Source organism: Peromyscus californicus, unplaced genomic scaffold (assembly GCF_007827085.1).
Source record: "Peromyscus californicus insignis strain IS unplaced genomic scaffold, ASM782708v3 Scaffold_9__1_contigs__length_137607984, whole genome shotgun sequence".
NCBI classification, from domain to species: Eukaryota; Metazoa; Chordata; class Mammalia; order Rodentia; family Cricetidae; genus Peromyscus; species Peromyscus californicus.
The window spans coordinates 87,106,373-87,128,028 of NW_026294617.1; the positions used below are offsets into that span (position 1 = coordinate 87,106,373).

The window sequence follows — 21,656 nt, forward strand, 5'->3', positions numbered from 1 at the left end:
GTGTGTGTGTGTGTGTGTGTGTGTTGTATATGTTTGTGTGTTTGGATGCACATATAGATGAGTGTAGGTCAGAGGTGGACCTGGTTTTCAGAGTGAGTGTTCCCAGAGACAGGAGAATAAGCTGCCAGTTTCTTCTCTCCTGGGCCCAGAAAGTAGCACTATGGTACACTTGTCACTGATGAACTCACAAAGCTCAAGTCTGATGTGGCAATATCCAGATGGAGATCCAGCAACTCAGGAGGCAGAGGCAGGAGGATCAGGAAATTTGAGGCTAGCCTGGGCAAGACTGGCACCACAAGACTGGAAACCCTGTCTCAAAAATAAAGAAACCCACATAAAGCGATAAATCCACGGGAGTCTGTTTAAGAAGTATTAGGGAAATTATTAAGGTAAATTGAGGAAATACATTCACGAATACAGAACAGAGTAGACAGCTGAAGACGTCCTCTGATCTGACCGGGAGCAAATCCATCTCGCAGGCAGGAGCAGGGAGAAGGGGCATATGACCCTTCTCCTCATTTTAAGAGGTCATGTACAATAGCAGGAAGCATTGACTCTTTTGGGCCCTATAGCCCAAGGTCATGCAGAGCAAATACCACTACACCTACCCAATAAAATGTATATCAATTCCAAAGGAGATGAAATGGACCACACTCCTCAATAGAAGCGTCAAAGAATGTGAGAGTTTTAACCTGTCAATCTTCCTTTTAGCTACATTATTTACTTTTTCTTAGATGTAACAATAATTCTATTAAGACCACCAAATGTCTCATTCTGTTATGATCATCGTGCTTACGTTAGCATCCAGGATAACCTTTGTTTTATTTTTAAAATTTGAGACAGGGTGGTGCAGGCTAGCCTTGAACTCCTGGCTTCAGGGCTCTAGTGATCCACCTGCCTCAGTCTCTCAAGTAACTTGGACCATTGCACTCAGTTTAGGGTAACTTGATTTCCTATTGTATGTCAGATGCCTTTACACACTGATTGGTCTAAGCGCTCTGAGTGGATTGCTTTCTTTTTTTCATTCAAAACAGAGTTTGATTCACTCGTTGCTCTATGAAGCCATTGATGAGATAGATAATCTCAGTTTATTCTCCTCCTTCTCCTCCTCTTTTTTTTTTTTTTTTTTTTTTTTTTTTTTTTTTTTGAGACAAGGTTTCTCTGTGTATCCCTGGCTGTCCTGGAACCCACTTTGAAGAGCAGGCTGGCCTGGGACTTAAAGATCTGCCTGCCCCTGTCTCCCAGTGCTGGGATTAAAGTGGTGTGCCGCCACTGCCCGGCTGATTCTTATTTTTCAGAAAACGTTTTTTGAAGGGTTCGGGAGCAAAAGTAAAATCAGTACTTGAGGTTCGGTCGTTTGACTTCAAAGTCGACGCGGTCTACCTCTCAGTGGGACTCACAACGTGGTAGAGAAAGGTGAGTCACGTCCACGCAGGCTACCTTAAGGCAAAGTCTATAATAAGGCGTTGGCTGGGGAAAGAACAGATGCAGCACACAGCTTGAAGTCTGGAGTTTGGTGGTGGTTCAGATTGGGGAAGGGCAGAGTGAACAGAACCAAGGATAATTTTCAGGCTTGAGGACCGAGCTCAGAGCCTCACAGGAGTCCAAGAAAGGATGAAATAGGCAAGTGAGGAATTTACATCCATAAATGGGTCGACTAACAAAAATTCTAGCTCTGTCTGCTGTGAAAAAAACACCAGAGATAAAATATCTCAAAATAGGAATCTAGGTTTATGCTTTCAGAGGTTTCAATCCAAGTTCTGACAGCCCCAGGCTTTGTGCCTGAGGTAAGGTAGAATGTTAGGACAATGGGACCATGTAGTAAAGGAGCCTGTTCACCTCATGAAAATCAGAAAGAGGAGAGGGGGAGGTCCAGGCCCTGTGAGTTACTTCTCCCAGTTAGGACCCACCTCTTAGCCTATTCAGCTGATTCAGATATAAATCCATCAATGGATCATTAACAACCTCCCCCCACACCCCATCTAGTTACTTCTCAATAGGGACACTAGCTGGATACCAGTCCTTGAATAGATGAGCCTGTCGGGGGAGACATTTCTGGAGGGGTGGTCTCTTTCTGGGCCAGGTGGTTGACCAGACCAAATGAAATGTTAGGAGTCCACCTAGATCAGAGATTTAATTCTCTTGACCAGAAGGAACTAATTTTTCCTCAACTGGCCTTATTGCTGCTGTCTCACTGCGATAAAATACCCTGACAGAAGCAATTCTAGAGGGAAAGGAAGGGATTATCTCTGCTCAAAGTTCCAGGTTACAGCCCTTCTCCCCACCGCTACCCCTTGGGGAAGAAGTCACAGGAGCAGAAGCTTGAGAAAGTGGGTCACGTGGTATCCAGTCAAGAAGCAGTCAAGCCAGGAATACCACCACCCGCAGTGCTCAAGCCTTTCCGCATCAACTAAGGGAATCAGCCAGTCCCCCACCATAGGCATGCTCAGGGGTTCTAGATCGTGCCTAGTGCGGAGGTCACCTTCTGTTTGAACTGTATGTGTGCTAAGCCGCCAGGAATCTCTCACACTGTAATAGCATACGATCCTATCTGTAAAGCCCGAGTTACACATTAGACTATAAAATACTGAGGACAAGATGCCATTTATCTTTGTGCTACCCTTGTAACATCAGCATCATGATGTTGCATAGAGCAGCCAGTGAGCGTTTGAATATTTAATATTTCATTTGTGGCTTTTCGTTAGTGCCTGAAGCTGGTCTTGAATTTCTGATCCTGATCTCCAAGTGCTGATACCGCAGGCATGCGCAGCTCATTTATGGTATATTACCTGGCTGTTTGCCAGTAAACAACAAGCTTTGGGATAAATGAATGAATGAATTTGAGACAAGGGTCTCGATGCTGCCCAGGCTGGCCCCCAACCGTGGCGTTGATGATGACTTTGAATTCCTGATTCTGTCTCCACCTCCCACTTGAAGGGCTGGGATTGAATGGGCCGCCACACCTGCCTCAGTTTTCAGTTTCAAAGCGGGTTTTGCGCCCCTCCCCCACCCATGCTCCCAGAACCTTCTTTGGTTGCATACAACATGTGTAAAGTTGATGGAAAGGGGACGTAACAGGTTTTCTGAGATCAGGCAGTCCTGAAAGTGTATATGGTTAAAAAGAGAGAGAGAGAGAGAGAGAGAGAGAAAAAAAAAGCCGGTTGTTGGAAGCTGAAAGAATATGTCCAAGAACTTAGGTGACTGGGAATCAACTTTCCCCAGCTTAGGGTCCCTCACAGGCCCTCGTTGCCATTCACTGCTCTGGGCCAGCCGCCTCGCGCTGAGCCCACCTGCCCCTTCTGTGGCCTGCCATTGGCCCGGGACGATCTCCCCGTCCCTTCCGCGCACGAGGAGCCTCGCACCCGGGGCGCCACGAACCTAACAGCCGCCAAGCCCGCAGCCTGGCCGCCCGTCTGGGCCGCACCCAACAGTCGCGGCAGGGGGGCAGATCGCCGCCGCGCGAGGGCCCGGGATGCGGAGGGGCTGAGAGCCCTGGCCCCCAGGGTTCGGAAGATCTGGAAAATGTCTTCGGGGCATGCGCCACGGCGGCCGTTAAGGGACCCAGAACCGACGCCGTGGAGTCGGCAGCCTGGAGGCATGGGGCCAGAGCATGGCCGGGCGTCGCACGCCCAGCGAGGCCGCTGAGGGCGCAGGGCGCAGGCGCGAGGCGCAGGGGCAGCCGGCGGCCAGGTGCGGCCAGCCAGGTGCGGAGACCCCGGGGTGGAGCAGCGCGGCTGCGCGGGCGTCGGGGGCGGGGCCCGCAGCTACAAGAGACGGGGCGGTGCTCTGTCTGCCCCGCTCGCTCTCTAGGGTGGATTTGCTTCTCATCCCTAGGTGAGTGATGCTGGGGCTAGACGGGGGCTAGAGATGGAACACGGGTGCTACCCTCCACCCCCAGCTGAGGTTCATAATACAAGCCAGGAAATCACTGAAGGGCTGGTGGTTGACATCTTGCCTACTTCAGATGAAGTCCTCGTTGATAGGAACGTGTGTAATAGAAGACCAACATTCAAGGCCGAGAGTGATGCGGATCAGTGTTGTAGCATCACTGGCTTGTGAAGGTTATCCTCCCCCACCCCAAGTTTCATTTGACGATGTTTGAGAAGTTACTGAAAGCAGTATGGATGAGGTTGAGAATTCGAGGAGGACCTTGAACTTCCGTGTGCGTAGTTAGTTACTCTCGTGTGCCACTAGGTCTGGTTTAATGCGGTGTTGGGGATGCTAGGTAAGCATTCTTGTCAATTTAGCAGCTTCCATAACCCGAGGTCGAGGATCTTAGCAATAAGTTTGTATCTCACTGGTAATGGTAAAACAAGACAGGAGTGCGCTTGGTTGAGTTGGAACTTTCAGAACCCATCGTCAATATCTCAGTCCTTACTGGGTGAATTCTGTGGGCAAGTGGTAACAGGTGAGAAGGCAGAACACCTACCTCTTTTCATCTCGGCCATCATTTCTTCTAGGCGTCTCCTGTGAAAAGGGATTATTTGGCATTTACAGCTGAGTTGCCGCTGATTTCTCTGATACAGAGCCCAGAGGATAAAGCTGCGTTATTTATATTATTATTATTATTATTATTATTGTCACAACGGAAGTTGGAAACAAAATGGAAGAGGCAGAAAAGCACATACCGGTAAATGCCGCTGGTCCTTCTTACCCACCTACATGGGTCTCAGAGGGGGGTGTATTGTGGAGAAATGACAAACCATCCTATTTAGGCCCTTTCATCTCCCTGGGGTGTTGAACTAAATAAGACTGGCATCAGTGAAATATCCACATTTGGATGTAAAGTAAAAACACATGTTAGTTATTAAAAAATACCTCAGAATGTGCAAATGGGTCACCTGAAAATTTTATTTCCCCTTTCCTTCCCTGGAGAGTTTAAAGTGTAGAGCCTTAGCTGAGGTCGTCTGTTGAGGCCCAAGACTTTGCATTTCTCTAAGTTTCCAGGAAGATGCTATATTGGTTTGGTGACCACACTTGGAGACCTAAGCTGAATATCCTGCTCTGTAGCATTTGGGCACCTGGAATGTGACTAGTACAACCGAGGGAGGAACCGACCTTCACCTTGATTAATTTTAGCACTAGCAAGTATGAAATCCTGGACTTAATTCCTAACACAGCTAGAGAGAGGAGAGAGACGGAGAGAGGGAGGGGAGGAGAGGAGGGCAGTGGCTTGGTTGCATGTGTTGGGTATGTTTTATTGTATTGTTGGGGATGGAAGCCAGGGCCTCACTCATGCAAGACAAGTGGTCTACCACTAATCTACATCCCAGCCACACTTGTCTTTGCTTGTATTGGATATCATTACTCTAGATACAGGTTTAGTCTTGTTTTATTCCTTTACAGTACTGGTAAGAATAGTAGGGTCAGCTGTTGCCGATACACCTAACATTTCTGTTTGTCTTGGATCTGCTAAAAAGGGCTATTCTGACTTAGGACTGTTGCAGTAAGAACACTGTAGTAGGGTTTAACCCAGGATAAGTAAGGCAAGGGCAGCTGAGAATGGAAATATCTGTATAGATGTGTGTGCAAGGAGAAGAGAATGGGAAGATAGGGTAAGTGTTTTGGCAATTAAGAGGAAACATCCGTCTAGAATCTAAACTTTAGGTGGTGAGGATGGTTAGATACCAAGGGTGGGAAATTCACTTTAAACTGAGTTAGCAGGATTCTTGCTAAAACTGGCCTATGCCGTCCAAAGACTGGGATTCAGAATCAAAGCCTGCTAGAGAAGTGGCCTTAGAGAAGTTTGAGTAAAGATTGGTTGCTGAGGGAGTCTGTTGTCTGCCCAGCGTTTCCTAGCCTCTGGTCTGCCTATCTGGACCACAGTCTTGGGCAGTTCACACAGTAAAACGACCCCTGAAGTTTAGCTACAGGAAGCATAAAGCCCAGTTATGGTATACTGCAAAGAGGTGGTGTGCAGGGCTTGGTGGCGTGGAGGGAGTGTGGCACAGCCTGACCACTTTAGGTTTGAGCTGTATGGAGGCTGTTGTTGCCCCCAAGTGACTGGGGAGAAGAAATCTTTTTGTTTCTTCTTAATGGTCTAAAGTCATGCATGATTGAGAACTTGCTGTTGTTTAAAATCTTTCAGCACAATAGTGTGGTTGGTGGTAATTTTGAAGACATTTGTCCAGAGAAGGTAATTAGGTTTAAACCGCCATTATACAAACAACGGTACCAGTTTGTTAAAGATTTAGTGGATCGCCATGAACCCAAGAAGGTAATTATCTTTTTTTTTTTAACTGTTAAGATTGCCCTATTTAAAGTGGCTTATCAAATATACTAGTAAGGCTAGGCCCCCCTCCCCCACACCTCCTCAGGATTAGGGATTACAAGCAGGGGCTTTGGCATGCTCAGCAAGCACTCAGCTGCTAAGCAACATCCTCTGCTGAAAAAGACTTGAATGATTTGGGGTGGTGGCGGATATAAGTACGGTGCATTGTAATACAAGTAGAGAACTGTCAGAAAGGCAAAAAGAGAAGGTTTTGTGTGGTTTTGTTACGTTGTCTAGTCTGGCTTCTAACTCACGCACTCAGGTGATCCTCTGCCTCAGCTTCTCTGAAGCAGAGGCTATAGGTGTGGCCAGCAGGGGAAACTTCGCAGTGCTGATCGCAATAGGGAGACGACCTTATGGTAAACACTCCATGTGTTTCAGAGTTAAGCGGGTTTTTTCTTTCTTTCTTTCTTTCTTTCTTTCTTTCTTTCTTTCTTTCTTTCTTTCTTTTTGTTTTTTGTTTGTTTGTTTGTTTTTGTTTTTCGAGACAGGCTGGCCTCGAACTCACAGAGATCCGCCTGGCTCTGCCTCCCGAGTGCTGGGATTAAAGGCGTGCGCCACCACCGCCCGGCTCTTTCTTTCTTTTTTAACCATGGAGGCATGAACAAAGTCACAAACCAAGGAAGTCATGATGATAATCACAAGAAGGATTTTTAACAGTGAGGGCAGCTTAATTATAGTGAGAGAAATTTATTTATTTTTGGAGACAGGGTCTTAGAGTTCAAGCTGGCCTCCAACTCCACTTTCCTGCCCCTCCCTCCCAAATTTGGGTTTACAAGCGTTTGCCACAATATCTGCTGAATCCCCCACCCCCACACCCCTCTGTTTTTGAATTTAAGGTCTGGCTATGTTGCCCAGGCTGGTCTCTAACTCTCAAGTGATTTATTTTCCTTCTCTCTCTCGCTTTTTGCTTTTTGAGACAGAGCTTCTCTTTGTAGTCCTGGCTGTCCTGGAATTCACTCTGTAGACCAGGCTGGCCTCGAACTCAGAGATCCACTTGCCTCTGCTGGAATTAAAGTATGTGCCGCCACACCTGGCCTCAAGTGATTGCTTGCTTTCCATTTTGGCCTTCTTTCTTTTCCCTGACGGTAGTGGGGACTGCAGGCATTTCCCAGCCTGGCTGGGAAGGATCACTGAAGAAAAGCTCTTCCATCAGCTGGGGAGACAAAGTTCAGTGGCGTGGGGATGGGGTGTGGGGGGTGGCGGAGAACCTTGAGGAAACGGTGGTTAAGGGAAATTTTGGGAACAAATAGTAATTTTCAACATTGAGGCAGGGAATGGAAACAGAGTCTTGCCTAAGTCTTAATGGAGGAAGGTCATTCTTTGCAATGACCCCTTTCCTGGAACATGTAGCATAGGTGAGTCCCTTTAGTCCTGTACAGGGAGCTCAAAGCTCGGGTGGAGATCACCTTGCCAGCAGGTGAAATGACTCACTCAGCCAGTATAGGCATTAGCTGCCAAGTCTCATGACCAGAGTTCAATCCCATGATCCAACTGGTAGAAGACAAGAGAACTGACTCCCACAAATTCTCTCATTTCCACCCATGTACTGTGGTGCGCAAGAAAAAAAACAAAAACAACAACAACAACAAAAAACTGCAACAGTATCAAAAAGAGTTCTCCATTACTAATTTTTTCTTTTTAGAGATTTATTTGAAGCTGAGTGTGGTGGTACATGCCTTTAATCCCAGCACTCAGGAGGCAGAGGCAGGCAAATCTCTGTGTTCTAGGCCAGCCTGGTTTACAGAGTGAATTTCAGGACAGCCAGGGTTATACAGAGAAACCCTGTCCAAACAACTTAAAAAAAAAAAAAATCAAATCGAGTGCCAGTGTGATACCAGAGGAGATTAGGTCCTCTGGAGCTGGAGTTACAGGCAGTATGTGCTGTCTGATGTGGGTTCTGGGAACTGAACCTGGGTCCTCTGAAAGAACATTCAGCATTTTTCTGAACCACTTTTCCAGGCCCCTTTGCTAACATTTAAATGTAAGGAAAATCTTGATTTTTTTTTTTATTTGCTTTTAATGCCATAGATTCCATACTTCTGGAATGTTCAGTTGGAATATCAGGCAGTATTACAGTACTGTGGTCAGAGGTACTTTTCATATTTTTCTTCTCATATTTGATGATACATGTATCTAACCCCAGGTGTACTCTGCTGAGGCAGGAGGTTTGAGGTTTGCTTAAGCTCTGGAGTTGGTGGCCAGCCTGAGCTCCACAGTCAGATTCTCACTCACAAGCAAAAACTGACTGAACAAACAAGCAAAACAGTGGTGATGATGATATCAGATGGCAGTGGGCCTGTCCATTGCTCCAAACTTTGGCGCAGAGTCATAGTTTCATAGAGTAAAGTACCTGGTGGTTATGCTAATGGGCGTGGCATGACTGGAGAGTAGATGCTGGTAAGGTGCTGAGTGTTGACTGAGGACTAAGGTAAGAGGCTTTCTCTTACCGGCTTCCTTTAATCACCTCACCTAGTTTTCGAATGTTCACACATCCACCTTAGTAGCCTTTTCAGCAAATCTGTTCACTTGAAGGATCTGAAGTGCCTTTTTTTTTTTTCAGCTCAGAGTTCAATATAGAATTTCATATGGCTCAATGTGATTGTTTTCCTAAACAATTTGAGAAATTAGGCCTGGGGATTTAGCTCAGTTGGTGGAATGCCGGTCTAGCATGCACAAAGCCCTGGGTTTGACCTCTAGCAGCTCGTCAATGGCACAGTGGTGCATGCTGTAATCCCAGAATTGTTAGCACTCAGGAGGTGGTTTGGCCATATATCAAGCTTGAGGCCAGCCTAGGCCACAGGAGTCCCTGTCTCAAGAAATAAATTAGTGCATAAACTTGAAAAAAAAAAGATTAAGAAATTAAATTGCTCTGTGAGAAAGAAACAGAAGCAGATTTTAGCAGGCTTTGCTTCTGAAGCATGATGCTGAAACTCCAACCTGTGCTGGGCATGGTGCCTCAGACACACTCAGGTAGAGGCAGGAGGATTGCTGTGAGTTTGAGGCCAGTCTGGTGTGTATAGTGAGTTCCATGCCAGCAAGGAGTACATACCAAGACCCTGTTTAAAAATAAACAAACAGGCCGGGCGGTGGTGGCACACACTTTTAATCCCAGCACTCGAGAGGCAGGGGCAGGTGATCTCTGAGTTCGAGGCCAGCCTGGTCTACAGAGCGAGATCCAGGACAGGCACCAAAACTACACAGAGAAACCCTGTCTCAAAAAACAAAACAAAACAAAAAATCCAAAGCAACAAGATTCAACTTTGAGTCTTGCTCTGTGGCTGAGGATAACCTTGAAACTCCCCTCCCCCCTATTTTCCTTAGCTCTACTTTCCAAGTGTTAGTATTCGAGGTCTGCACCATTACACATGGTTCTAGGGGTGGGACCCAGGGCTTCAGGTGTGCTAGGCAGGCACTCTATCAATTACATCTCCAGCCCTATGTGTGATTCTGAGCCGGAAAACTAGCCTCCCTCTCTGCCACCCCTCTCCTTGAAGGCAGGGTCTCACATCAAGCTAGCTTCAAACATTTTTCTGCCGCAGCATCCCCAGTGCTAGGATTATAGGCAGAGACCACCATGCCTTTTTATCTTTCTCCTTGAATCAAACACAGACAGTAGCAATTGTTCTGAATAGGGATGACCCTGTCTGACTTTTCCTCAGGCATTGATTAACCTGCAGGATTAGAAAATCTCAGTTTAATTTGTTTTTTTTTTTTTTTTTTTTTTTTTTGGTTTTTCGAGACAGGGTTTCTCTGTGTAGCTTTGCGCCTTTCCTGGAACTCACTTGGTAGCCCAGGCTGGCCTCGAACTCACAGCGATCCGCCTGGCTCTGCCTCCCGAGTGCTGGGATTAAAGGCGTGCGCCACCACCGCCCGGCTTAATTTGTTTTTTATATATACTAAGATCCTTCTATACATGTGCGCACGTGTGCGCGTGCGCGCACACACACACGTGGGTGGAGGCCCAAAAGGTCAACATCGTGTGTCTTTCTCTGTCACTCTCCACCTTACATTTTTTGAGATAGGTTTCTCATGGAACCTAGATCTCTCAGATTTGACTAGGCTGTGAGTAGGGTTCCAGACAAGTTCTGCCCCATCTGACTTTACATGGGTGTCCGGGATCTGAACTCAGGTCCTCATTCTTGCGCTTCACTAACTGAACCGTCTTTCCATGCACCCTCTAGTTTTAAAAGCTCATACTTTTCTGTCTATGAATGTTTTGCAAATGACATTGTGTCTCATCTATAGGTTGCAGACCTGGGATGTGGTGATACCAAGCTCCTAAAGCTGCTAAAAATCTACCCATGCATTCAACTGCTTGTTGGGGTAGATATCAATGAAGAAAAATTACATTCAAATGGGTAATACTTCTAGTGCTATGGTTTGGATGTGTTTTGTCTCCCAAAGGTGCTTGGGTTGGAAGCCTGGTCCCCAGAGTGGTGGTAGAGCTGTCGAGAGATGGGAAATAGTCATAGGTCATGGGGCTCTTCCCTAAGGGATGGATTCTCCCTCTTTTTCGAGACAAGATATTATGCTATAGCATAGGTGTCCTCACCTTAAATTTGCAGTGTGCCCCCACACCTGCCTTTAATGCTCATCTCTTAAGTTGTGGGTTAAGTCTCATGACTGCGTCAGTTCTGAGGGAGGGTTGCAGCATGTACTTGGTCCCTTCACACCACGCTCACCTTCCTGCTTCTCTGATACATGCTAGATTTCCAGATGGTTTTGAAACCTTCTCTTCTAAAGAGCTGAAATAGCGCTGTTCTAAAGAGAGGCAAAGTATGAAAATGAGAACAATATGAAAAATTTTAAATCCTGTTCTTAGCGGGCTAACTTCCTCGTGTGGAAGGAAGGTGCCTCGTGGCCTAGCGTTAAGTGCAGGAAGAGAAAGTAGGACTCCCATCAGTGTGGGCGATGCGCAGAGGACCGGTTCTGCAACTGGGAGAGCTCCTTCCCTTTTTACTTTTGTGGTTCTGGGAATCACAGTTGGAAGTCTACACACACCAAAGCAGGACTCAAGTTTCAGGACCTCTCCTCATGCAGCTAGGTGCATCCTCTGCCCCTGAGCCATATCCCCAGTCTTGGAATTGCTAAGTCAGTTGTTTCCTAATGTTGCTGACTGACAGTAATTCTTTTGCAGGCATCACTTGTCTCCCTGTTTGGGGGAGTTTGTAAAACCCCGAGATCTAGATTTGACTGTCACCTTGTATCATGGCTCTGTTGTGGAGAGAGACTCTCGCTTGCTTGGATTCGATTTGATAACATGCATTGAATTGTAAGTCTGAAAGTTGTATCAACTGTCTGTTTTGAAAAATATGAAGGAATTAGCCTTAGTAATCAATGTGATTATTTTTTAAAAAAAAATACTTATCAGTTGGGAGTATCTTTTTACTTTTAGTATTTTACTCGGGAATTCCAAATATGAAGATAATTCCAAAAACAGACATTCATATACTCATCACACAGCCACCTGTTAGTGCCTCCCTTCGATTCCTTATCATGTCACATGTGCTGTCCTTCCATACAGTGCTTTTCACCCCTGAAATAATTAAAAGAAGATTATGTACACAGGCCTTTGCTCCTGTTTAAAATTTCATTTGTGGGACTGGAGAGATGTCACAGTAGTTAAGAACACTTATTCTTACAGAGGAAGTTCAGTTCCCAGCACCCACATGGCAGCTAACATCCATCCATAACTCCATTCCATGGGCACCAACTCCCTCTTTTGACCTCTGAGGGTGTATGGTTTGCAAGCAAAACACTCACACACATTATCGAAAATTTCCCAGGGGCCTGCCCTGAGAAGATTTCCCTGAGTCCTGGGGAAGCCACTATGGTTGGCCGGCATGGGGTAATCTGTGGGAAAAGAATCTATGTACACCTTGCTCTTTTGTCCATCCGCTTTATTTCTCTAAGACAAAATTCTATCTCCACAGCTTCAGTTCTGTCCTCATATTCTGCTCCTCTCTGTCTCTTCTTTTCTTGTCCTCTCATAGCCCTAACTAAGCTCTTCTATGGATCTCATATTCATCCTCTGTTCCTCTGCCCTCCATCTTTCCTTCCTCTCCTCCCTGACCTGATTCAAATCCACCTACAATCTGCAGAAACTTTTCCTTACTGCTTTCTGCCCAGCCGAGCCACTCTAATCCTAACCCTGAGTCAGGAATTCTGCCTGTCTTCACTTGCACCTGGTTATGCAATAAACCCCTTTGTTCTCAGTCAATAGCTCTGCAGTGTTACTAGGCCTATGAGAGAAAGGGATGGTCTGAGCTTCATTTGCACAAGAAACAAAGCTACGCATTTACATACCTGCCTGTCTCCTAGGCATTGTCTCTGTAGGGGTGTTACCTAGTTCAGATCAGCAGGAGGTCTGAGGAGCTTATACTGTTTGCCTATGGCCTAGGAGTATGAGCACACAAGGAATTAATAGCAGGAAACAGCTGATATATTAAAAGCCGAATAACATCAAGTATTCCTTGATATTTGACTTCTCTAGAAGGATTCCTTGATCTTTCTAGGTATGGCTTTATCATATACAGCTGAATCTCTATTTAATATTTTTGTGGCCTGCAGCAACACATAAAAACAAGGAGACTAATTTGTTTTTCTTTTTTTATGATGTATTTAGTTTTTAGATTTTTAATTTATCTTTATGTGTATAAGTGTTTGCCTGAATGTATGTCTCTGTACCATGTGTGTGTACAGTGCTTGAGGAGGCTTGCAAAGGGACTGGATCCCCTGGGCCTGGAATCAAAGACAGTTGACAGTTGTGAGAGCCACCATGTAGGTGCTGGGAATCAAACTGGTGCTCTGGAAGAGCAACCAGTGCTCTTGACTGCTGAGCCATCTCTCCAGCCCCCCTTTCTCTTTCTCCTTTTTTTTGAAGGCTAGCATAGCCCAGGATAGTCTCAAACTTGGTATTGATAATATTGAATTTCGTATCCTTCTGCCTCTATGTCCCAAGTGCTGGGATTCGAGGTATGTGCCACCATGCTCAGTTTTATATGATGCCAGGGATCAAAGTCAGGGCTTTGTGCCTTTTGGGGGTTCTCCTGCTGTTGATTTGTGGTCTTATTCCATTGTGATCAGACAGAACACAGGGAATCATTTCAGTTTTTCTATATTTGTTAAGATGTGCTTAGTGTCCTAATACATGATCTACTTTAGAGAAAGTTCTGTGGGCTACTGGGAAGGATTTATATTCTGCAGTATTTGGATGGAATACTACATAGACGGTATGTTAAGTCCTTTTGATCTATGATTCATTTAATTCAGATATTTCTTTTGTTTCGATGGCCTGTCGATTGGTAAGAGTCAGGTGTTGATGATACTTCTGTTGTGCTGGGGTTAATCTGTTGTGTCACACTTAGTAGTATTTGGTAATGTCTTTAGAAATAATTGTCTGTTGAGATTAATATAATTATGCTGTTTTCTCCTCTCTCTTCTCTCTCCAGGCCCTCTCATGAATCATATTTGTTTGAGGCGTTGGGGATCCAGGGCAGGGCATTGCCAATCCTGCCCCATCTTTGTTATCACTTATACTTACAGATGTTGTGGGATTAGGAACAAGGCACTGTTCTGTTCATCCAGGCTTACAAATTCTTTACCTTTGGTTCTATTTACTTAGGCTTTTCCTCTAGCTGTAGTTTCCTGTATGCACTTTTCATATGATCTACCTGAGAGTACATTGGAGACTCATAAATACCTATATTTTAAAGATATTTTCCTAAAAATTTTTATTAGATTGTGTGTGTGTGTGTGTGTGTGTGTGTGTGTGTGTGTATGTATGCCTGAACTCATATTGTCAGGCTTGGGGGCAAGCATCTTTAATCTGCTAGCTACATTGCAGGCCCTTAAACATCTTTTCTAATGCTTTGGGCCAACGAGGTGGCTCAGCAGGAAAAGGCACTTGGCTGTGTAAGTCTACAGACCTGAGTTCAATTTCCAGAAGTCACATAAAGGCGAAAGGAGAGAACTGGTTTTTCAGTGTTGTACTCCGGTCTCCATATATGGCACATGAATGTCCTCCCATCATACACACACACAGTAATAACAAATAAAAATAAAAAAATAAGATGATGTGCTTCCTTTTGTATAACCATAGTATGCTGTATTAAGAAATGTCACAGTGGCAAGTGTGGTTTACACCTTTAATATCAGCATTCAGGAAGCAGAGGCAGGCAGATCTCTGAGTTTGAGGCCAGCCTGGTCTACAGAGTAACTTCCAGGACAGCCAAGGCTACATTGAGAAACCCTGTTTCAAAAAAAAAAAAAAAAACCTTAAAAAAAAAAGAAGCTTACAATGTTGCATATGGCCATGTTATATAGTAGTGCATATCCACCACTCACAACTCAGCTGTTCTAGTGATATCTTTTATAGTTTTTTCAAATCTAGTTATCATTTAAAATGTGGGTTTTGTTTATTTTTTATTTTTATTCATTTATTTTTTTTTTGGTACCTTTTGAGACAGGCTCTCTCTATGTAGCCTTGACTGTCTTGGAGCTCACAGAGCTCCCCCCGCCTCTGCCTCCTGAGTGTTGGAATTAAAGGCATGCACCATCACGTCTAGCCTGGGGATTTTAGTAGTGATGTCTTTTGAATGTCTGTTAAATCATCTGGAATGGGTTTGCTCAGTCTTTCTGCTTTCTAGAACATCCCTTAATCTGGATTTGTCTTAGTATTTTAATGCTAGATTTAGAGGATGCATTTTTTTTTTTGGCTTGGTGGGGATATTGATCAAGTGTTTCATGCATGCTAAGCAGGTGCTCTAGCTCCAAACTCTACCTGCTGTCCCAGGGGATAGGTTGTGTGTGCATTCATGCACTCATGAACACACATGCGTGGGAGGTGCAGGCTAGAGTTTGACGTTCGGTGTCTTTCTCAATCACTTTTTTTTCTTTTGAGACAGGGTTTCTCTGTGTAGCTCTGGCCATCCTGGAACTCCCTCTGTAGACCAGGCTGGCCTTGAACTCACAGGAATCTGCTTGCCTCTGCTTCCCAAGTGCTAAGAATAAAGGTGTGTGTCACCGTGCCTGGCTACTTCGTATTTTTGAGATGGGTCTCTCAATGACCCCGAATCTTGCTGATTGGCTACACTGGCTGGCCTCAATGACCCTGAATCTTGCTGATTGGCTACATTGGCTGGCCAACAAGCCTGAGAGATCTTCTGGTAGTTGCCTCCCCAGCATTGGGGTTGCAGATGTGTATTTCCATGTCAGATTTTTTTTTGAGTATAGGGGATCTGAACTTAGATCCTCATTCTTTGCACAACTATATCCACATGTGAGTTCAGGTGCCCCTGGAGCCTAGAAGAGGGCATTGGATACCTTGGAGCTAGAGTTAAAGGTGATTGTGAATCACCTAACATGGGTGCTGGAGACCAAACGTGGGTCCTCTGTGAGAATAGTACGTGCTCATGATTGCTGAGCTATCTCTACAGTTGCCTGGCATTTTTGAAAAGATCTCATAGAAGTAATGTTGTGTTCTTGGGGCATCAAATCAAGGAATATACAAGCTCAGATACCTTTTTAAAAGGAATATTGATATGAGTTCTGTAGAGGGCAGCAGAGGACCTTAGTTGATGGCTCATCCTGGGCTAAGCTAAAGTAGGAAGGATTGAAACAGAAGAACAATTGTTCATGGGTTGTGGACCGTTGCATTATCAAAGAAGGGAGAAATCAACATCCAGGTAGGAATTATTTTTGCCAAATAAATTAGGAAAATTCATGCAAGTGAAGCCACATTAATTCCATCGTTCTTATTAACTGTTTCAGAATAGAACATTTGAATTCAGATGATCTGGCCAGATTTCCTGAAGTGGTTTTTGGATACCTGTCACCATCCATGGTTGTCATCAGCACACCAAACGCTGAGTTCAACCCCCTGTTCCCCACAGTGACCCTGAGGGATGCAGATCATAAATTTGAGTGGAGCAGAATGGAGTTTCAGACCTGGTAAGTTCAGAAGTTTTCTTATTTGCTGTTATTGTTTGGTTGGTTTTTGGTAGGAGTCCTGCCATGGGAAGTAAGCTTTTTTTTTTTTTTTTGGTTTTTCGAGACAGGGTTTCTCTGTGTAGCTTTGCGCCTTTTCCTGGAACTCACTTGGTAGCCCAGGCTGGCCTCGAACTCACAGAGATCCACCTGGCTCTGCCTCCCGAGTGCTGGGATTAAAGGCGTGCGCCACCACCGCCCGGCGGGAAGTAAGCTTTGATATGTCTGTCTTAAATTGTTCCTTACTTCATTCCAGCAAGGTCTCCATGTGTGGCTTATGATGTAGTAAGATCACAGGGAAAGCAGCACATGTGGTCAGCAGGAGAAGTGTGTGTCTCCTGGATGCTCTTTAGGAGGCACCTGTAGTGTTGACATCGAATGAGGACCAAAATGGGGAGGATGTGGGCTGTGAAGGGAACTCACACCCATGCTTGGGGTGGCTTCTTGGCTTGTGCACATTGTTTTGGTGTAATTACAAATGCACATCATCTGGGCTGGAGCCTTTGAGGTTTCTTCATCCACCCCTACACTCTGCCTGTCCCATAGCTTCCCTTTCCTTTTCCTGTGGTGACTTGCAAACTGAAAATGTGCTGCCTTTGTTCCTACATAGTCAGGCATCCTGGTGGTACATCATACACGTGTAGGGATGTTTAACTTTAGGGTTATTGTTTTTTGAGGTGATGTTTCCTTATATAGCTCAGGCTAGCTTTAAAATCCTTATCCTTCTGCCTTATCAGTTCAAGTGGCATGATAGGCATGTGCCTCCATGCTTGGCTTAGAAATAATTTGATTCATATATTTTCTGTTTCCTTAAACTACCAACAAAGAAGTCACTTAAGAATTGTTTGTTAGCCGGGCGGTGGTGGCGTACGCCTTTAATCCCAGCACTCGGGAGGCAGAGCCAGGCAGATCTCTGTGAGTTCCAGGCCAGCCTGGTCTACAGAGTGAGATCCAGGACAGGCACCAAAACTACACAGAGAAACCCTGTCTCGAAAAACCAAAAAAAAAAAAAAAGTTTGTTTACAAAGCTGTTTAACCGGAACTGTATGTATGTCAGAGAAGTGATTTCCCTTTATCATTTGATTTCAGGGCTTTACGAGTGGCAAACTGCTACAATTACTGTGTGGAGTTTACTGGGGTAGGGACACCACCAGCTGGATCTGAGCATGTTGGATATTGTACCCAGATAGGTGTCTTTAGGAAAAACAGTGGGAAGCTAGCTGAATCCTGTGTCTCACAGCAGCATGACCAGCATGTGTACAAAGCGGTGAGTATTCCTTGTGAAGTAGCTGTCAGGGCTAGAAGTCTGTGGGTCAGCATGATGGACAATGAGGACAAGGACTACTATTACAACTACCACTGTTAGAACCGCCCCCACCATTACCTCCGCCCCCACCATTTCCACCGCCCCCACCGCCCCCACTACCCCCACCATTCCCACCGCTCCCATCGCCATGGAATCTTTTTCATTTATTTTTAATTTTTCTTTAGCCCATGTGCCACTTTGTTGCCCAGCGTGGCATTGATCTCTTGGATCAGTAGTTGTCTTGCCTGAGCCTCTCAAGGAACTGGGGTTATAGGCATGTACCACTGATTCTAGATTGAACTGTTTTTTCTTTCTACACTACTTTCCACGTAGTATCAAGTAGAAACACTGGGTTAGGGGTTCGACTCCAGTCCCACCAGATCTAACACCCTCTTCTGGCTTGCAGTGGGCACCAGACTTGCATAAGTTGTACAGACATGCATGCAGGCTCAACACTCACACACACCAAATAATACAATAAATCTTAAAAAAAAAAAAAGGAATCCTGGGTTAGTGCCTGTTGGTAGAAACATGACTGAGATATAGTTGACATTAGAATTGGAAGCAAACCAGTTAGCTAATATCCACAGTGTTTGACTTCCAGTAAAATTAAGGCTTTTACAATGAATAGATTCCGACACATGCAGGGTGTGCGCAGTTAGTTGTTATATGGCTGAATTACTGATGGTTTCAGCAAACTTCCTGTATTCTGTTTGGTTTTCTTCCCTTCAGGTTTATACAACCTCCTACCCGAGTTTACAGCAGGAAAAGGTGCTCAAGTTTGTACTGGTTGGGGAACTCCTGATACAGGTGGAGCGCTTGAGGCTGAGATACCAGAGAATGCTGAGGGAGCAGGAGAAGGAGGACCCTAAGCCAGGGGACGAGGACTTCTCCCCAGAGCCCCACCTACTGCTGGGAGAATTTTTCACGGAAGCCGAAAAGGCCAGGATAGAAAATTCTCCCCGACCTTTCTGTGAAGGAGAGAAGTTTTGCATACCCCTGCGGCGATTGCTCGCTTATCCCAAGCTGCACCGCTTGAGCATTGACGAAGAGAGGATGCGGTCCCTCATTGCTGACTCGGTCTGCTTGAGCAGAGACGGCTCTGCAGTGGTCGTTGACCTGCATAATTCTTGGGATTATCGGTCTGAAGATAATTGAGCCATCCGAATTTCCCCGAAGCTCAGAGTCTCGCTGATACTTAAGTTGGCTTAGAATTCAAACTGTTTTTGTTTTTGTGGTGCTGGGAATTGAGCGAAGGGCCTTGTGCATGGTAAGCAAGCACTCTGCCGCTCAGCTATTCCCTTAGCCCTATGACTTAAACTTTGTACCGTCCTAATTCAAGTAATATTTTGCAAGTTTTTTAACACAAATCGGGTCCTGAACTCATTGACAGATCTGCCTGACATAGACTGCTCTTTGCCTAAGAAAGGGCTTAACTAAAAGTTGTTGCTTTCCTTTAAAATTGGATTTTTCTTTTTTCTTTTCTTTCTTTTTTAAATTGGATGTTTCCAAGAATGAAGAAATTGGATGTGGTAATGTTTTTAATTTTGTCCTCACCCATATTTTGGTGTTAGAGCCGTATGTTGAATGTGACATTAAAACATTTCAATGTAATCAAAGCCACTTGAGAACCTTTCCCAGGGCTGAGCATAGGGGCCCTTTACCTATAATCTGAGCACCTGGATGATGACACAGGAGGATCATGGGTTTGAGTCCAGCCTGGGCTACATGGTGAGACTCTATATCTCAAAAACAAAAACCAATTCCTCTGCCCAACTTTTCCCAGGGGTGATGTAGTTTTAAAATCTAGGATTATCCTTTTACTTTGCATAAAACATTATATGAAAAAGGAACATGGTTATTTTTTGAAGGGTATAGAAGTCTCCCTTGGTAATGAAGGGTATAGAAGTCTTCCTTGGTAATCCCTGTCCACACAGTGTGTGTCTAGGTATGTCTGTGGTGGTAGAGGTTGAACCCCAGGGCTTTGCACATTTTAGGCATGTGCTCTACCATTGAGCAGCACCCCCACCCACATGTGAATACCCTTCCAGAACTTTCTGCCTGGAGTCGGGGTGGTAGTAGCTATAGGAGAGAGAAATGTGGCTTTGTCCGATGAAAGAGAAAAGGGGCCCCAAGGGGAAATTCTTGTGTGAGGCATGGGAGTCCCGAGGTAAGTCAGCCAGGCATGGCTGCTCCACAGTTAACGTTAGAGCCCCTGGTGTCCATCTTGATAACTGTGGCAGAGACGGTGGATTAACCTGGGGTTTCCTCTTGCATAGCCTACACTACCAGAAAGGAAGAGAGGTGGAGCTCATTAGCTGCCCCGTGTGCTTTGGTGCTTGTTGCTAGGCAACACCACCGCCGCCACTTCCTGTGTGACAGTGAGGGAAGTTGAGAAGTGTAGTTCATATTCTAAGAAGCCACACACCTACTCAGACATCTGCTAAGGAACCCGAAGAAAATGGACATGTCCACCGCCTGTGCCACCCGGTATAGCCTGAACTCCCTGAGGCTGTTCGGAGGCTGTGGAGTCGGTCCCTGGGTAAGAGCTCTGTGGACACTTATCCTTAAGCTGAATCTTCCAGGGTTGTTAATCAGTGGATTTGGTGAGAAGGTTTTCATAGAGAAGAATCTTCATCACATAGGCACTGCTAACCAGCTGTCCTCTGAATCTCATAGAATAATCCATCAGATTGCCACGTGCCCCCAGGTGCTCAAAGGTGTACATGACCTAGACAGAGATTTACATTCCTTTCCACACCCAAATGCCCCGTCTTCGCCTTTCTATGTCTGTGCTCAAGGTTTGCCTTAGAGCTCCCTGCTCATCATGGCTCTTTGCTGAAGTCACGTTTTCTAGCCGAGGTAAAGAAGCCCTTGATCATATCTTCCTCCCAAGTTAGTCCCTCAGCTCTCTTGAAGCCTGATGTCTTGATCCCTTACCCACAAACCCTTTGTGTGCTTACAACTACCATGGGGATGAGAACAGCTCTTTCTTGTCTATCCACATTTCCTGCACCTACCTCTCGCTCTTCCCCAGAGCTGCAGACATGCTAGGCAAGCGCTTTACCACCAAGCCACACTTCCAGCCCTTGGCTTGTACGTACATCCTTAGTTTGTGTTCACGTCTCAGGTTTGACAAACGCCTTTCTTTGCACAGTGACAGGTTTATTCTGAAGCCCTCTTCTCTCTCCTTTGCTGCTGGGAATGTATCGCAGGGCTCCGTGTGCGCTCTGCAGGTGCTCTACCAATGAGTCCCCCCCCCCCCCCCCCAGCACAGGTCCTTGTTCTAAAGCCACACCCTCATCCTTTAGCAGCACACAAAGGATGCTCATTCTGAAGAGTGAGGAAAACTAGAGACTGCAATAATTGCAGAATGCAAGCCAGGTGTAGTGGGGGCGTGCCTGTAATCCCAGCACTTGGGACATGGAGACAGAGGTTCAGACTTTCAGAGTCATCCTCGGCTACCTAGTGAGTTTGAAGCCACCCTGGGTTATGTGAGGCCCTGTCTCAAGAAAAACAACCAAAAATAACCCTCTCCACGCACACAAAAACCAAATGTAGAAAATCATCAGGTTTGCTAGGGGAATTTTGTTCCAGTTGTGTGTAAAAGCCATCATGGGAAGCTCGTATAAAAGCTAAAGAGTGGGTATTGTAGTTCTGACCTAGTTAAGAGAGCCAGCATCGTCCTCAAAATCGATTTTCAGACGGAGTGGCCAAGCACCTGGCAGCCTTCAAGAAACAAGTAGAACAGTGCAAGTACACATTCTAGCACACAGTCCCCTCTGCTCTCTACAGAACGGCTTTTCCACGGCTCCTAACCAGACTCCACACACGCACACACACACTGCAGAATGGAGACTCCCTGAAACAGTGCCCTCTCCGGTCATCGCCCCTAACCTGTCACCTGTGAGCCCTTCACTTTCCTATCACAGCACATTTGACCCTTGCTCTTGGAGTTCAATGTTGAGTGCAGATCTCTCCATTCCTATTCCCTCCCGGTCTGGGAATTTTTAGGGAGCTTCCTAAGAAATCAGATGTGGGAAATGCACTCTTTGAGGCCCTAATGCCTCAATGCTACCTTCAAATCTG

The 21,656-nt window shown here is 45.5% G+C and overlaps 1 protein-coding gene across 2 annotated transcripts; it reads left to right on the top strand.

Moving 5' to 3' along the window:
* The first annotated feature begins 3,719 nt into the window (after positions 1-3,719).
* Henmt1 (HEN methyltransferase 1) lies at positions 3,720-20,808 on the top strand. 2 transcript variants are annotated; one of them, XM_052731854.1, is made up of 8 exons: positions 3,720-3,834; positions 4,461-4,630; positions 6,089-6,217; positions 10,520-10,632; positions 11,412-11,546; positions 16,046-16,225; positions 17,351-17,528; positions 18,300-20,808. In XM_052731854.1, exons 2-8 carry the CDS (start codon positions 4,604-4,606, stop codon positions 18,723-18,725), a joined length of 1,188 nt encoding a protein of 395 aa, XP_052587814.1. In that variant the 5' UTR covers positions 3,720-3,834; positions 4,461-4,603; the 3' UTR covers positions 18,726-20,808. The 2 variants fall into 2 exon arrangements, with proteins under 2 accessions (XP_052587814.1, XP_052587813.1); XM_052731853.1 differs by lacking the exons at positions 3,720-3,834; positions 4,461-4,630 and having other exon boundaries at positions 5,961-6,217.
* The last annotated feature ends 848 nt before the right edge of the window (positions 20,809-21,656 follow it).

Coding starts and splice junctions, on each gene's coding strand:
- Henmt1 (XM_052731853.1), top strand. CDS start 6,053: ATGATTGAGAACTTGCTGTTGTTTAAAATCTTTCAGCACAATAGTGTG. Junction 10,633..11,411: donor GAAAAATTACATTCAAATGG/GTAATACTTCTA, acceptor ATTCTTTTGCAG/GCATCACTTGTCTCCCTGTT. Junction 11,547..16,045: donor TTGATAACATGCATTGAATT/GTAAGTCTGAAA, acceptor TAACTGTTTCAG/AATAGAACATTTGAATTCAG.